This window comes from Camelus dromedarius, chromosome 17, assembly GCF_036321535.1.
Source record: "Camelus dromedarius isolate mCamDro1 chromosome 17, mCamDro1.pat, whole genome shotgun sequence".
In the NCBI taxonomy this organism is placed as follows: domain Eukaryota; kingdom Metazoa; phylum Chordata; class Mammalia; order Artiodactyla; family Camelidae; genus Camelus; species Camelus dromedarius.
In genome coordinates, this window is record NC_087452.1 from 18521891 (window position 1) to 18539771 (window position 17881).

Below are 17881 nucleotides of genomic sequence, written 5' to 3' on the forward strand. Positions count from 1 at the left end.
AAGGGGCAAAGAAAACACTGATCTGCCTGAAAGAGGGCTGAACATGTGTGAACGGTTACATTTATGGAGTTACCTATGCAGTAAAGTATGTAGACGTGTGTCCTTCCTTCCCTGTATTTATAACTCTCCCTTTTTCTTCCCACTTCTGCTGTCATCCGTGTTGCTTTTCATATTAGCTCTTACCTTGAGAGAACGAGCATTCCACAGAACAGGACTCATTTGGGGCACATTTTTTGAGGCTGGAGCCTGTGTTTTCTCCCTCATTTATAAACCCTCCCAGCACCAAGGGCTATTTTGTGCATTCAGCATTCCTTAATAAATGTTATGGACTTGCTGGATGATTCATGAGAGAGCTAATGTGTGCTGTGTGCTGACCTGGGAAAGGGGCATGTGCTGTCATAGGACTTTGTTTTCTTGTTTATTTGAAGATTTTTCTGGGTAGAAAAAAAGTCACTCGAAAGATTCGTCTAAGATTGAAGTCTAAAATGAATGGCATATGTTTTTTCCTTTTTCTGGTCTTTATTGAGATATAATTCACATCTAGCCCTGTGTAAGTTGAAGGTGTACAGTGTAATGACCTGACCTCCATAAATGGAGTACTTTTTAACTTTTATTTTCTGGCATGCAGTGTTACTCTTTGCTATGGGAATGAAGTCAGTATTTTATGATTTCTTCTTTTGAGAGTCACTGTTTTTCTTTTGATCAGCATTTTCCCTTCTTTTTTAAAGAAATATTTGCACGTTTGTTTTTTATTTTATTTTATTTTTTTCCCTTAACGGAGCCACAGAGGGCTGAACACAGGACCTCGTGCACTCCAAGCTTACGCTCTACCACTAAGCCATATCCTCCACCGCAACATTTTCCCTTCTTTAAAGTGCATATTTTAAATGTCAGTTCTTGAGATTTTATCTCATTTAGATTTGCACATTTCCAGGTTGAATACTGGACCCAGTATTCAACCTGGAAGAGAGAGAGGGATGGAAGGAGAGAGAAACAGAGGGACTGAGAAAATGTTCAGGTTCTCTTGAGTGCCAGGCTTAGGATCTTACAGAAAGTGGCACAGCACTCCCCTTTCCTCTGCCTGCAGGGTCCAGCTAGCCTTCATTAGGCTTCCACTTTGTGCCAGGCACTGGGCGGGGTACTTTTAAATGCATTACCGATACCTAAGTATATTGATTTCCTATTTAGCGCAGAAGCTAAAGCTTCAAGATTTACAGACTTACTTGAGAGCATTGCTCGTGATTCAACTTTTGACTCCAAAGTTCATTCATGAGACATTCAGCCTTTTAAAATGATAGTTGGTTAATATTTTCCTAAGAAACAATATTAAGTAGTGATTAAATAGGGGGAAAAAAAGAGACAAGAATGAAAAATACCAAGATGTGAACAGTTACCTCATTGCCAATACTTCTGTGATGAACAGGTGTCACTTAATTGATTTAAAAAATAAATGATCATAAAAATAGTAATTAGTCTTCATGGTTCTGTAGTTCTATCCCATATAGAGTTAAATAGGCTTCTGTAATTTTTTTCTGGGAACTTAATGATCATTTGTTTCTTAGTGTATATGGGAAAATTCATCCCTGATTTCCAAATAATCAATTTTAAAGTGAATTTTTGAACATAATCAATCTGTAAACTGAGGACTACTTGTATATTGACCATTTCATGTTTGGAAAAGCTCTTGTTTCCCACCCCTTATTTATTTCAGCTTAAAGTCTACTTTAATAATAAACTGTAAGTAGATGGGGTAAAATAAAAATTGCATAATCATTTGTTCTTTGGGGTTCATTAACATAGATTTCTTTTTTCCAATACTAGGTGTTAACATGTATCACCACTTCTGTGACTTCGTCAATCTGTATATTACTCAGCACGTTAATAACTCATTCAGCACAGATGTGTACGTCGTGATGTGGGACACCGTAAGTGAGAACGGGGCTCTCTGCTTTACGCTGTCTTTGTCTCGCTCAGTATATGTGTGACTCTGATCTCATGTGATGGAATTTTCTAAGATGCACACATTTAAATATACACATATACACACATGCATCCACGAGTGTGCAGGTGGGCGTGAGTGGGTCTGTGTGGGTGAATTTACACGTGCATATACATGTGGGCAGTTGCATGTGTGTGTAAATACCTTTGAATTTTAGAATGAGAGCGTGTGGAAGATTTCTTTCCCTCTTTGGGCAGGTGGAGCTCAGAGTTCCTCTGAGACAGACATACAAGTCTTTCTTTGCTTGCCTTTCCCCTGCTTCTTCTCAGAGCTGGCCCCTCCACCGGCCCTGGTAACCCAAGAGCTGCCCCCATACTCTCACCTGTGAAATGGAATCACTGTAGTACCTACTTCGGTGTCATTTTGAAGATGAACCATATTGTGTGCAAACAGTTACAGTGCCTGGCCCACAGCAGGTGTGCTCTGAATATTCACCGTGACAATGACAGTGGTAAGGAGAACACGTGGTGTAGAGTGTACACCAGAGAGTAACCTGGGAGGTGGGAACACCCACCACAAGGTCATCTCAGGTTCAGCCAGACATTCCAATGCACAGGATGTTCTCAGGCCCCCCTCTTGTCCTGAATCTGTTCGGAAGGATGTTGCAGGGTAACCCCCGCTTGCTGGCAGGGCGGCATTAGGCATCGTTTCCAGGGGAGTCGAGGCAGCCCACACAGCTCAGGTGCAAGGAGATGGGATCCACCTGGGGCATGTACAGGTCCCTCAGAGGCCAATATCTTCTTGAACAAATGTGTTGGCCAAGCCCCCAGGATCCCCTCAAGAGGCACAGCCACTTACACGAGTCATTGTTCTCTTTTCCAATCCAGATGGACACCCATCAGGTGTCCTTTAAAATCATAAGCATTGCTACCCAGAACATAAGTGAAACATGCCATCTTGTTTCCAGAGAGCCGAGCCAGACCGTTAACTGAAGGTCAGACTCTCGGGCAGAAGGGAAACTGGTTTTGCTGACGATTTTTTCTCATGGGAGGCTGGCAGCAGAGCTGTGTGGGGAGGCTTTCGTCATCACGGCTCCCTAGGCCTGCAGTTCGATTTGAAGTCTGACAAGACTTGGTTCTAACCTTCCTGGCATGTTACCCCTTGCTTCTGATTTCCTTCTTTGCACCTTCTTTGTACTTTCGTTTCCCTCGTGTCGTCCAGTTTTGCTGCCCCCGCAGTTCCATTTCTTGAAAATGTTTCTGTGAGCACAGGGATCTGCAGTTCCTTTCTTTTCCTCTTTCTGCAGAAGATTATGGCTTCCAGGTCACATGCACTGGCTCTTGGTGGCCCTGAATGATTAACTCAAGGTTGTTGTGCCTTTTTTTTTTTTTTTTTTTTTTTTTACATCCAGTGTTATCTCATTTAATGCTCACAGCCCTCTGTGGACTAGGGTTTTTATTAGTTTATTTTACAGATGAGGAAGCTGAAGCTCTGTGCGGTTGGCAGTCCTTGCTTCTAAGATGGCCCAGTCAGCGAGGGGTGGAGTCCAGGGTTCCTGTCCAGGCAGTCTGCCCCGAGACCTGGGCCCTGAAACCCGCAGGGCCGTATCTCCTTCCTGTAGTTCCCTGCAGGACTCACTGACAGAAAGTTTACTAGAAGTTTCCTTGTATCTTGTTGCATGCTTTTCCGTGTCTTTATCTAGTGGACTGAGTTACACTGAGCCAGCTTCTGCCACCCTCCCCTTCTCTGTGCTGGCTGGGGTGGGGTGACTAGGATGCATGACCACCGTTAAGGCTCCCCAGTTACTCAGCTTACTGGGCATGTGACGTTCGTGCTCGCTGACCTCGATACGGACGGGCAGGATGGATTTAGCTGAACGTGTCGGCGGCCCAGCTCTTACACAGAGAACACAAGGGCACTTACTGCAGGCTTGCCTAGTTTCCTTGTGCTGAGAAGTAGTGTAGCTTTATTATTATTATTTGTAATTACATGAGCAAGACCTGGTTATAATGAGTTCAAACAACACAGAAGTGTGTCAAGTTAAAAAAAAAAAGTCTCCTTCTTCGTCTTCTCCAATACCACTTCCCGCCAAGGTAACTGCAGTTAATGTGTGACAGTCCTTTGCAAGACTTTATTTTAATAAATGTAAATATATCCATATACAAAATTTATATAAGGATTTGTATAAGGATATATATGTATGTATATATATTAAGTATATAAAATTTGCATAAGGATACGTTTATACCCTTACAGAAAATATGTTCTCTCGTATTGCTAACTTAACATTATATCACGGACATCCTTCCAAGTCAGCTCAGTTAGGGTTCCAGTTTTTTTAGTGGTTGCGTGCTCTTCTGTTTGATGGATGTAATGGATGTTTGGTGGATGCCTTAGCACATGTGTTTATCTCTGTCCCCACCCCGATCACGCTTAGTTTGTTTCCAGTTCTTTGCTCCTTACTGAACTGCTGCCGTGAATGTCCCTTTCATGTACATATGTCTTCTACACAGAGGAGGTGGGGGCATTTCTGTAGAGCAGATCCTTACAAGTAGAATTTCTAAGTCAGAGGTCTGAGACATACACTAGGGAAATTCTATGTCATCTTAAGAATATCCAACTGTTCTTCAACATATGTGAGACTAGACAAGCCCCTCCTTTCCCTGTGGCAGATAATTTGAATTTGAGGGACATGGAAAAGAAGCTTCTAGAGGTGCTTATTACTGACTAATGTATGATTTTTCTGAAAAGGGACCAGTCAGGGTTACTATGTTTTATTATTAAATTTTCCTTTCAAAGGTATCTTATTTTATCTGAAGTATTTTACCTCAGGAAACTGTCTAGAATCACTTCTTTTAATTGCCCTTTATTTATTATTGAGCCAGAACAGGGACATTTTGAATTTTTGATGATGTTGAGAAGGGCCTTTATTAGAACAGCCCTGGAGAAACATGGAAGGAAAGAATTTTTATTTTTTATCACCACTTCTAACAGTTCTCAATAACTTTGAAATAGCTCTAATATGTGCAACATAAAATTTTCAAAATATGACAAAAAGAATGCTGTGCAGATAAAAAGACATGAACATAATGTACAACCAACTGTAGACCTTGAATGTAACCCTATAATACATATTTCTTATTTCTTTGGGCTGAATTTTTCAATCTAAGTTTTACCATTTCAGAATAAATCAACTTCCTTCCTTTAGCTGATGGAGCACGTAATTAATTTCTACTCTTCAAAAATGAAATGCGTTTGGTAAATGTACCAGAGAGAACTAGTTCCCATCGAGAGGCAGCTGCTTTATAGAGGTTACAAGCATGGGGTCTGGAATCAGACAGACTGGATTTAATCCCAGTGCTGTAGATGCACCAGCTCTACAGTTTAGGCAAATTAAATTTGTGTCTCTGTTTCCTCATCTGTGAAATGGGGGTAACACTATTCCCTCGCTCATTAACTTTGTGGGGTGATTTAATGTGTTAATAATGTCAAGTTCTTGGAACAGTGCTTGGGCTGTAGGAAGTATGCAAGATTCTATTGTTAGTAGCAGTATTAGCATTATTGTTACTGTTATTATTAACGTTAATTGAGAATTACCACGTGTTATTCAGTCGTCAGTAGGAAGATCCTTTCCTAGAGTTACATTCGTTATATTTTTAACGTTAAAACTTTCAGGGCACTTTCTTGCTCTGAAATTTCTTCCCCAAAGCATATTCTGTCTCCCCTGACGGGTTTTGCTCCCTGAGTATCTTAGAATGTGTGCAGAAGGTGGAGAATATATGTGTTGTGTGTAGCTGTGAATTGGATAGAAAATTAACAGGAAGAAAAACTCCACAACTGCAATTTCAAAGACATGAGAATAAAAAGAGACATAACACTTTCAGCAGACTAAGATTATAATTGTGATGATTACTTCTGATTTCTATTACGTCAACTTAGGGACTTGCTCAGGCCCAAGACGAAAATCCATTTTTCTTCTGAGGGTTTTATTAGCTTGTTTTGGATCGTTATTTCTTAACACTAACAAGCTAATTCAGGTATTTTGTTGCATTTTTGAAAAGCCACATTTATCCTGTTAATTCCCTAATTTACTTTGTTTCCACTTTCAGAGCACCTACGGATACGGTGACCTGTTCTCTGACACGTGGAAAGCGTTTACTGATTATGATGTTATACATTTGAAAACTTACGATTCCAAAAGGGTACTGGAAACTTCACTGAAATGTCTGTAAATAACTGTCATTACAGATGCCTCAGTCATCAAATAAATGTTTAATCTGGGTTTCCGTGAGCTATTACCATTGATTTCTGACTTCTTCGTTTCTTTTCTTATAACTGGAATCATCATTCTTATTAACCATGTAGCTTTTAAAACTTTTTCCTGTAGCTTTTCCAAAAATATGAATGTCACTTGAGTGAAATAATTTGCTATTCAAAATAGTTTAATGCAAAATAGAGATTAGTTTAAAATTTTTTCCTGTAATTATAAGTGCTGTTTTGATGTGAAGTGTGCAAGTTGTATTCTCTTACCTTTTAAAATCTCTTCATTCTTAGGTATGTTTTAAAGAAGCTATTTTTTCCTTACTCCCCCGGATGAGATATGGGCTGTTCTATAATACCCCTCTGGTGAGCATGTCATCTGTTGTTAACATTCATATTCATAGAATTTATATTTGATGGACTTTAAGATAACATTTATATATAACTTGAGAGCGTCTTAAATAGTAATACAGAAATTATTCATTATAATATGAAAAACTTTTTTTAATTTTAGATATCTGGCTGTCAAAACACGGGATTGTTTAGAGCATTTTCCCAGCATGTACTACACAGACTGAACATCACCCAAGAGGGACCCAAGGTAATGAATAGATTGTGGGTTCTGAGGTGGGCTTGACTTTTCACCCCTAGTAAACATCAGTACCAGCTTTGCAGAAAAGGGAGATAATCAGCAGACTGTTTTCTGGGTTAACGTTTTCTTACCGAGAGTGATCTGAAATCAGAGTTCAACAGACTAGGAAAGATAAACCAAGAGGTGGCGGAAGAATGTGTCTCCTTTCTTTCCTTTTTCCTTTCTCTGTATCTCCCCATCCTCCTCCAGACCCCGACCTAGCCCCACACAGCCTCTGCCCCAAATCTACCCACCCAACCAGACGGGAGTAGCGTAATGAACAGGTTTTGCCTTCTGTGCGTGAAGTGGGGACATTTTCATTCCCTGGGAGACCTGTGAAGGAATCAGGCTGAAAAAATGAGTCCCATAAAGATGAAACTTACTGAGTTTCATTTCTTTGTGAAAAATCACATTTTAGGTTCAGATGTTCATTTGTCCAAGCCTTTACAGTATTATTTTGCCTTTTCACAGGATGGAAAAGTTCGAGTCACCATTCTTGCACGGAGCACAGAATACCGGAAAATACTAAACCAAAATGAGGTTAGTTTTTGGTATGCATTTTTAATATCATATATTGAATTTAACTTTCTGTGCCTGATGTGATTTCTTTTTTCCGCTTTGACTTCATATTATTTGCTTTTAGAAAAGTTTAGTAGCTCTGCCCAGTTCATTTGTTGGATTTCTCCTGGAAATCATCAAACCATCCATTGCCAAAGGAGCTTTACCTTCCTGTAAATGTTCATGCGCACCAACTCAGAGTGGAAACAGAGACAAAAACTGTCTCTGAGTCCTGCCTTTGCTGCCATGGATGGCCAGACATTCTGTCTCTGGACAAACTAGCCGCAGAAAAAAGTGGGAGAGTATCTTTTGGAGATGGTTGATGGAGCTTGGCCATCCTGTGGTATCCAGCAGCAGATTCAGTTGGAAAAGTGTCCCTCCTTTACATATATGTCTTAGAAGCTGATCCCTTCTTAGGCTCTCTTGACTCATTTCTACAGTGTCAATTCATAAATTGTACTTAATCTCAATAAGATCACCATGGAAGGCCTCTCCAGCAGCATGACTGGAAGATGTCCTTGCAATAGTAAGATGTATTCTAATGTGGATGGATGGCTTCTGGAAGCCGGGAAAGGCCACGATTCTCCCCTAGAGACTCCAGGAATAGAGCCCTGCCTACATCTTGATTTCATCCCAGTGAGACTTCTCTCTCACTGTATCTGACTTCTATCCTACAGAACCGTAAGGGGATAAATTGTGTTGTTTTTAGGTGCTAAGTTTGTCCTAATTTGTCCTAAAAGCAAATAGAAAACAAATACACAGGGAGAGACATGACCTGACTTAGTTATTTTTAAATCACTGTGACTGCAAGAGGAGGAGCAGGCAGATTGATTAAGAGCGTGTGGCCCCGGTAGGAATTTAGATGAAGGCGATGATGGTAGGGATGACAGAACAAATGGTTTCAAGGTATAACGTGGAGCCTGGGGCACTTACTGCGGGATGTACAGTCAGGGCATCAGGGAATGCCAGGAGGGGTGCTGAGAATAAAGTGTGGACTCCCAGGCAATTGGCTAGAGCAGTTCAGTGGCATTGAGATGGGGAAACTTACAGTAAGAGGGAGGTGAGGGACAGGGTTTGAGGGGTAGAATGTTAATCTGGGCACCCAACAGGGTGATCAGAATTGTGTGATTAGCATCTCTTCTGGAGACACATGGATTAGGGAGGGCATGAACATGCGGTGTTGTGAGGCATTGATTGATTGTAAGCTATGTGGGTGGAAGAAATGAGCAGTGTGTGCATGTGTGTTTTAAAGACCAGGAAATAAAAATGTATCAAGTGATGCAATGTTGGGGTAGACGGATGGGAGGCCTCATAACCAGGCAGATCAGTAGTCCCTGTTGGCAGAGGTAACATGTGTTGAGTACACTTATGTGCCAGGTATATTGCTGTGTGCTCCCCATACATGTCCTCCAGCTCCCCCAGCAAACCTGTAACTGAGGTATTTCATTCTCTGTTCTAGACAAGGACACTGAGGCTCAGAGGTTAAAACACATGGTCAAGGCTGCCCAGCCAGTGTGCAGAGTAATGGCGGGTCAGCGCAGGGAGTCAGGGTCTGAGCCTGCTTCTTCGGCAGAGCGCTCCCCTGCTCTAACACAGCCAGACCTTAGAGGAGGCTGAGCCACCTTGGTTTTGGATCCACTGGGAAGGGGCAGGCGAAGGGACAGCATCAGCTGCTGGAAAGAGATCCAATAGAAAGGTGGCACCAGGGGGTGCTGCACTGCAGCCATCGGCCTTTTCAGATCTGGTCCCACAGATTGCCCAGATGCTCTTAGCCAAAGGTGGAGTTTGGGAATTCTGGCTCCAACTCTGAGCCAAAGAGTGCCCAGCTGGCTGCTTTTCTCCCAGGACTGGCATCACTTGGAAGGGCAGCTACCAGACAGAGAAGAAATCACCTTTTCCCTTCCCTTGACTTGTGCATAGATAACAAAACCCAGATGCCCTCATTAAACGATGATGTATGCAGTCCTGCCCAACCTCAGGGTTGGAATAATTGTGCCAGAACGGACATGGCCAGCTCTCTGGTATGACTAGAAATTGTGAAAAAAAGTACACTTCCCACAGGACCCTCAGAGACACATGATTCCTCTTCTATGGGCCCATCTGATTACAAGAGCGGCTCTCGTGCCATCTGATTAATTCTCCCCTGGAAAATGGGATTCTCATCATCTGTCCTCACTCCTCAGCTCCTTGATATAAGCAGTGTCTCTGTAGGAGTCCAGGGACTGTCTAGTGAGAGAAACTTTCATTTTATGAGTGTGTGTGTTTGCGCGTGTGCGCGTGTGCGTGTGTAACAAGGAGGAGGTTGGATTTTGGCCACTGCATGTTTCTTTTTATAAGCAGGAGAGTGGAGTGCACTGGCTAAGAACACACGTTCTGGGATCAGATGACCTAGATTTAATTTTGGCTCTGCCATTTGCTAGGCAGGAGATCCTGGGAACATTATGGAACTTGTCTGAGCGTTCATTATATCATCTGTAAAATGCGGATAATAATGGTACTTCTGTGGTATGATTTTTAGGAGTATTAAGTGACGTACACCTGAAGCAGTTAGAAATGCCAGCACAATTTAAATGCACAGTCAGTGATGCCTCCCTTACCATAGCTTGTCCAGCGTATGCCACGAGTGCCACATAGCAATGGAATCTACGTGTAAAAATTTTTGAGGAACAGTGATCCCCAGTGTTGGCTTAAGATGACTTAATCGCGAGGGGCATAGAGAGCCATGGCGATGTTTTTGGTGATTGATTCATCGTGCTTAGTTGCTTTCTGTTTGCTAAAAGAATGATTTTTCTCTGTGTAGAAATGTTGAAAATAGCTTTCTGCCAAGAACTTAGTATTTTCAGTGGATGAGCTTCCAAAGCACTCAGGTTTGTCTGAAATGACATAATGGATAGGAAGAAAATTCTGGAACAAAGTAGGTGCCCAATGAGTATCTGATGAAATCTGAGGGACTAAGCGGCACGTGGTGGTTACAGGAGCCGACAGTCGGTGTGCCTCTGTGCTGAGCGCTTTGCTCCGTGACTTTTCTCCTTTCAGCCTCGTAACCACCCAGTGCAATTTCAGGGGGGGTAAAGTGTCTGCCCTAAAATGCAGGGGGTGGAGCCTGCAGTTGAAATCAGTTAAGGGTTAAAACAATAGACTTAAATGATACTTAAGGCTTGAAAAGCATTTTATGTGAAAAATAAGAAATTTGAGTACTCAAAGGTAAGTAAAACAGAAGAGAAGGATGGCAAAGAAATTCTAAATGTTTCTGGTTTTTTTCCCCAGCTTGTTAACGCACTGAAAACAGTATCTACATTTGAGGTCCAGATTGTCGATTACAAGTATAAGTAAGTAAGAACCCATCCTTGGGCAGACAGTGTCCTCTTCTGCTTGGATGAGTTACTAGGGGTTAGGAAGGACTGTTCGAGTAGGAGCTGTTGGCATTTGTAGGCTTGGAAGGGACAGGCAGGCACCATCAGTGAACGAAGAGAAATGGGCAGGTGAGGACCCCAGGCGCAGGGGGCAGGGGCGCTCCAGCTTGTGACACCATCCCATTTTTTGAGAAGTCATGAATCTTGATTTTCACTTGAACTTTCTGAATTAAAAATTTTTTACTGAAATATAGTTAATTTACAATGTTGTGTTAGTTTTGTGTGTACAGTAAAGTGATTCAGTGGGAAATGTGTATATATATACATATTCTTTTTCAGATTCTTTTCCATTATAGGTTATTATGAGATATTGAGTAGAGTTCCCTGTGGGGCCTTGTTGATTATCTATTTTATATATAGTAATGTGTTTCTGTTAATCCCAGGCTCCTAATTTATCCCTCACCTCCTTTTCCTCTTTGATAACCATAAGTTTGTTTTCTGTGTCTGTGAGTCGATTTCTGTTTTGTAAATAAGTTCGTTGTATTATTTTTTAAGATTGCACATATAAGTGATGTCATGTGATATTTGTCCTTCTCTGTCAAAATTTCTGAATTTTTAAAAGTCAGCAACTAATTCCGAATTTAAAAAAAATGTAGGCCTCATTTGCCCTGCTAGTTTCCAGGTTTAAACTTCTGACCTAAGATTATTTATACGAGAATAATTTGAGGTTCGTAGAATAATATGAGGTTTCAAAAAATCTTACCAAATATTTGCGTCTCTTTTAAAATTCTGACACAAAAAGAAAGCATAGAAAGACAGAATCTGCCTGTTGGTTACTGTCCGGGTAACCCCTGTTGACACCAAACAGTGATGCTGTAAAGGGACTTTTTCCTGGTTGAAAAAGTCAAGCGCTGTAGAAAAGCGCAAAAGGAAAATAAAAACTTTTCCCTCTCTCCTTCACCTACCCACAAGCATAGTCTTGTTTTCCAAATTTAACACGAGGAACACTTTTTTTCTGTGTTGAAAAGAAAGGTCTACATGTACCTGCATAAGGGTGCCTAATACAGCTGGGTTCCAGCCTGTTGGTCAGCACGGGAGTTCTGCTCTTCATTCATCGTGCATTTGTTCATTCGTGTGACCAAGCATACCTGGTACCCACCCTGAGCCTGTCCCCAGGCTTCGCGGCACAAGTGCAGTTTTGGATGCCGCACGGCTCCTGTCCTGAGAACTTCAGACCCTGAATGCAAATAAATGACAGTTACAAGAACAACTCCTGTTATGGTGACTCACTGTCATGCTCTACTTGCTTTGTCTCATCTCCCTCTTCTGAGAGTCTTGTGAGGTAGCCGAAGCCATTCCTGTTTGACAGGTCACACTGCGCTGTGGTGACCACCCTCAGTGGAGGCAAGAAGAGGGCCGGGCATCAGGCTCAGAGAACCCAGGAGGGCACCTGAGGCTCTGTCATGGACTGGCTTTTAAGGATCCATAGGGATTTCCCACATGAAGGGAGAATGACAGTAAAGTTTAGGACCTTGCCAGTCTAGGGGGCACAGTAGTGACATAACAGCACGGAGGTTTGTGAGTCCTGATCTTCAGGCATTTCCCATGGATGGTACCTGCAGGGGTGTGGTCACCTGGACGAACGCTCATCTGCCCCTCACTGGGTTAAAATTCCTGGAGAAACTGTTGGCATTCCTGGAGAAACTAGGGGAGAAACTCATGCGACACCCACGTGGTGCCTTTGTCTTCCTTTCTCTGTGTGGGGTGTGGGGTTTCTGTCCTGCTGTGAGAGGAAGCTGTTTAAAGAGAAGATGCTGACTAAGAGGGAATTTGTTTTCCCTTCTTAAATGCAAACTGCTCTTGGTCATTTATTTTCTTTTCACTTTGGGTGAGCGAGACTGGGAGATTAATTCCATTATGTTTGTTCAGAATGTTATCCTCACTCCAGTCTGTCTTCTAAGCCTCACTTGTCAGTGAACTTTTTTGGCACTGATTTTTGGTCCAGAGTTTGCACATCTTTTAATGTTGAATTCAGAGACCACTTTACAGTCCCAATGTGCATAAAATTGTGGATTCATCTGTTGCAGAGGCAGGAAAATGCCCTCCTGGCATCCGAGATAATTTTAGGGGTACCCAGATGGCAGTTGAATAACTCAAATCATGCGGGGAAGAGTTTATTTTATTTAAAAAAAAAATCTTGTATGATCTTAAAGGAAAGAGTTTTCAATTTGGTGCTAATATCCCATAACATCTCTTTAAAGCTTGCTTAATTTCACTTTTTCATCAAGAGAGAGCGAGCCTCAGGCTCAGAGCTTTGCCTCACACTGTTACATACCTAGATTGGAATCATGCTTTTCAGTGTGATTATGTCTATTTTTATACTTTTGTTTACATCGTATGTCACTGTTTTCCACTGAAGACAGGTATAAAATTTTCCTTTTAAAATAAGAACATGTAAGTTAAAAAAAGGTGAGCTTAACTTAGAAAAAATGTTATTAAGTAGTAACGTTGTTAATTACTGGAGTAGGCTTGAAATTGGAAGGAAAAAAAAACCCATGGTGGAATGTGATTTAAGTTGGCAAAGACACTTGTATAAACTTCGTTACCTTGAGTCATGAGCTTCCTCAACTTAATACTTACACTCTCCTCTCCTTCTTTCTTTTGTTCTTTATATTCACAGGGAGCTTGGGTTTTTAGACCAGCTAAGGATCACGCATAACACAGACATATTTATTGGAATGCATGGGGCTGGTCTTACCCATTTACTTTTCCTTCCAGACTGGGCTGCTGTGTTCGAACTGTAAGTGTTTGGGGACAGTTTTACTTTGAAGCAGCGGATGATGCTTTTGATGCACACTGAGGCTTTCATTCAGAGCGTCCAAAGGCGTAATAGTTAATCATGACAAAGAAGTCACATCATATAGGCATCTAGAAAGAAAAAAGGACCTAAAGCTAAAAATGTGAAGTTTGCACCCTGCTACCGCACGGGCAAGCAAATATCCCCTTCCTCCCCGATCTCAGCACGATGCGGGAGGTGCGAATCTGTGGTTTCCTTCCTCTGAGTGCATTCCTATGTGCCTCTCATGCTGCAAGCGTCTCTCTGCAGTCAGTGTAATTATTGTGTTAAAAGGGACCCTGTGTGTTGTACACCCATGTTCATGGCAGTATTATTCGTAGTAGCCAAGAGGTGGAAGCAATCCACTTGTCCATTGACTGTTGAATGGACAGATGTGTGTGTGTCCAAAACATCCAATGGAATATTATTCAGTGTTAAAAAAGAAAGAAGTCCTGTCACGTGCTGTGACAGGGATGAATCTGGAGGACATTATGTTAAGTGAAATAAACTCCTCTCAAAAGCATGAATTCTGTGATTTCACTTCCGTGAGGCCCCTGGAGTCATCAGATTCAGAGATAGAAGTTGAATGGCGTTGCCAGGAACTGCAGGGAGGAGACACTAGGGACTTAGTGTGTAGCAGCGTTAGAGTTTCTGTTTTGCAAGCGGAACGAGTTCTGGTTACACAACCATGAGAATGTACTTACTGCTGATCTGTACATGTAAAAATGGTTCAGATGGTAAATTTTATGTCCTGTGTTTTCTGCTACAATTTAAAAAAAGGAGAGTTTGAGTACCTCTACATCTCATGAAGAACACAGCTCCAAACTGTAAACTGACCACTTTGCCTAGTGCTCACCGCCGCATACACAGGGAAACTGAGGCCTCAAGGTGAAAGTAATTTTTCCAGAGTGTTCCTTTACCTCATTGGTTGATTATGGAGACATGGCCTTCTCTCCCTTAATAATTCTACTCTGCATACTAATAGCAGTTACTGTTACCCGATCCCCTTCCCTTGCATCTAAATATCTTGATTTTATGGTTGCACTTTAAAAATGACCCTGACTTGGCATTTAAATGGGAAATTTAGAAAAAAGTTCTCATGAACTTCCAACACCCTGAAGATACGTTTAAAAAAATATGTATGTTGGAGAAATAGCCAGATTGTTGTGGATTCTATTTCAGTTTTTCATTTCTCCCAGGGAAGGAAGGAGGGAAGGAAAGAAATGTAACTGAGAAATCTCAGGCCTTGGAGTTCAGCGGACCTGGGATCAGTCCCTGGTTTGGATGCTGGGTTACCTACCCCAAGGCCACATTCACATGTACAGACACGGGGGGTGTTAAGGGATAATGTCCAGTTCTAGGCCTAGTAAGGGAGTTCCCTCCATTCCTTGATCTATTCTGCTTTTTGAAAGCTAAGGTAATCTAGTTATGGGAATATTTTAAACATAGTCTCTCGGTTTTGTTTACTGTTTATAAAACCTTTTGCAAGAACAAATTTGGGACATGCATTTTTCCCCCCAAAGAGTGGTTGATTGGCCAAAAATCCCAGGCAAAAGTCCTTGTGTCTCTAGGTACAATTGTGAAGATGAGCGCTGTTACTTGGACCTGGCCAGGCTGCGAGGCGTCCATTATATCACTTGGCGAAGGCAGAATAAAGTCTTTCCTCAAGATAAGGTAAAGTTCAATGACCAAACTCACCTTGTGTTGCATTTAAATTGGTTTGAAGTGTCTAATATGACAAACTAACACTGAACTTCAATCCAAAGGTAAACTGTTCTCGTCTGGAATCATGACTTGTATTTTATGTTTGCAAACTGGGGGAAAGGGGAAATTAATTACTGTCTTCATGTTGAGAAGACAACTTTTTGAAATTTGGGCCTAGAGAGAACTAGTAAGTTACTTAGAGGAGGGATCGGTTAACTATAGACCTGTGGGCCAAATGTGGCCCACCACTTGTTTTTATAAATAAAGTTTTATTGGGACACAGTCCTACTCCTCTGTTGGCGTGTTGTTGATAGCTGCTTCTGCACTTCAGCGGCAGGTTTAGATAGTTTTGGTGAAGACTATGTGGTCCCCAGAGCTGAAAATACATATTATCTGGCCCTTGACTGAAAAAATTTGTCAAACTCGGGTATAGAGCATAAATTAAAATAGTTGCTTTGGCCAAAGTAAAATAATTTTCTTCTGGTTTAGAAAACCATGTGCTCAGTGTCTTACAAACTTGTCTTTTGCTCTGTTTCTGCAGGGCCACCACCCAACTCTGGGGGAGCATCCAAAGTTTACCAACTACTCTTTCGATGTAGAAGAATTTATGGACCTTGTCCTGCAGGCTGCAGACCATGTCCTACAGCACCCAAAGTGGCCGTTTAAGAAAAGACGTGATGAGCTGTAAATGTGTTGAAGCTTTTTGAAAAAAGGGAGTGTTTGCACAGTCCCCCATCCAGACTCACCTCACAGTTAAGTCAGTAAAGCAGCCTGTTATTTCCTAGTCCCTAATTACCCTTTTTTAAATACCAAAACATGCCTTCAGGATATTATTTACGTGTTTTATAGTCTTTAACTGTTTCATGTGATTTTTGTGTTATTGCTGTTTATCAAGATACTGTTTTTGCACTGAGAACTTTCTATAGTTCAGAAATTGGGCTTGAGCTCGCATGTGTAGTTGAGCCTTCTTCTTAGGGATACCAAAGTTTGCAACCATCTTAGCTTTAGAATTTGTAAATGTTTTTATTGAATACCATGGGATGGTAATTCTAGGGGCTTCCAACGTATTTGGGTAAATTCACGACAACTTACTTATTTGCTACGATTTGTTCATAGCGCTGTTTGTGGTAAAAAAGGAAAACATGCCAACACACACGATTGTGGTTCTCAGTACCAAGCTCTAGGGATCAGTGTTCTATACAGGTCTGTTTTCCTCTGTCAGAGTCCAAAGTAACTCCCACTGAATTCTCTGCTGTATCTTTTTAGTGAGTACTAGGTGATGTGCATCAGGGACCTGAATACAGTGTGTGTCACGTTAATTCACATTCACATGTTTCATATGCAGATCATGTTTTCCCCAAATGTAACAACCACATATGGTAAAAAACAAATGAGAACGTTCTGTAGGGCTGTTTTTATACCTTCTAGCTGCTTTCCGCTGGTTCCTTCTCAGTCATGGAGAGGATTCTTATATCAAACAGTGGTTTCATTGCGCACGTATTTGTAACTGCAGATTCCAGTGTGTCTGCATCGACATGTTTTAGCGTGGAACTATTCCAGTCTTTGATTTTTGCAAACTTCAGATTAACCACAAGAAGGAAATTTTTTCCCTATTAAAAAAAAAGTAAAGACCAAAAAAAAAAAAAAAAAAGGGAGTAGAGACATGTGAATTATCCAATTCAGAATGAATGAGAAGCCATAGGAGAGTGCGTTAATTAAAAAGTGTATCTGAAATGCAGTCCCACTCTTTGAATGGGATTCGTTTCTCCCTGTTTATGGACTTCTCAGTTTAGTGTTGAGAAACCATGGCTTGGTTTTACTGCAGAATGTGAAGTTTACATTTTCTTAACACTTGAGTAGTCTAATACAGAGACTAATGACTTATATTTTTTTTAAGTAGAGGGTTTAACAAAGCACAGCAGAGCTAAGATTTTTTTAAAAAATGTTTTAGAATTGTGGGGAAAAAAAATGCAACAGAGAAGTGACCCGAGAAACATAAAATATTTATTATCTGGACCTTTACAGATAGCTGACTCCTGCTTTAAAGGATTATAGACAGTCTTCTAGAGTTCAGGAATATTTATTAAGTATCTGTAAAGGGGATAGTGAATCACTGTAGAAATAGCTTTGATCTGCGATCTTAAAGTTGTTTAGAAAGACTTAGAACGTATGAATTTTGAAGGGGGCAGTGTTACTGCTGTTCTCTGTCCAGAGTATGGAGTCACCTCTGAGAAGATAGTTCCTGTGAAAGGAATTGTCTAGCCCATGTTGCCCTTTCAGTCAGAGAGACGTAAACATCTGAAAAAGGAAGTTTCAATGTTTATCTTCTTACCTCATTTTAAGAAGCATGTGGCAGTGTGATTCTAGAGATGATCGAGAATTTCAGACATTGAGAACAATTTCCTCATAAAATATATTTGCATATTTCGCATTTAAAGAGAGAATACGTTTTGTAGCAACAAGAGAATATGGTAGACACTTAATGGAATTTGTTTTTATCAGATTTTTTTATGGGAACAAAAGGTATTCAAATTATTATAAATTTAAAATGTAAAGATTGCTCTTTTTATTCAGTCTTTGAAAGAGATACATTTCACTGT

General features: G+C 41.1%; 1 protein-coding gene across 2 annotated transcripts in view; it reads left to right on the plus strand.

The window, feature by feature from the left end:
* The window catches only part of EOGT (EGF domain specific O-linked N-acetylglucosamine transferase), a 30199-nt gene extending 13267 nt beyond the window's left edge, over positions 1-16932 (plus strand). For both annotated transcript variants that reach the window (XM_031470709.2, XM_031470710.2), the window contains 9 exons: positions 1822-1925; positions 6049-6141; positions 6494-6565; positions 6714-6800; positions 7302-7370; positions 10656-10717; positions 13422-13541; positions 15149-15251; positions 15823-16932. In XM_031470709.2, the coding sequence (XP_031326569.1) occupies positions 1822-1925; positions 6049-6141; positions 6494-6565; positions 6714-6800; positions 7302-7370; positions 10656-10717; positions 13422-13541; positions 15149-15251; positions 15823-15969 (857 nt within the window). In that variant the 3' untranslated portion in view covers positions 15970-16932. The remainder of the gene's footprint in view (positions 1-1821; positions 1926-6048; positions 6142-6493; positions 6566-6713; positions 6801-7301; positions 7371-10655; positions 10718-13421; positions 13542-15148; positions 15252-15822) is intronic.
* The last annotated feature ends 949 nt before the right edge of the window (positions 16933-17881 follow it).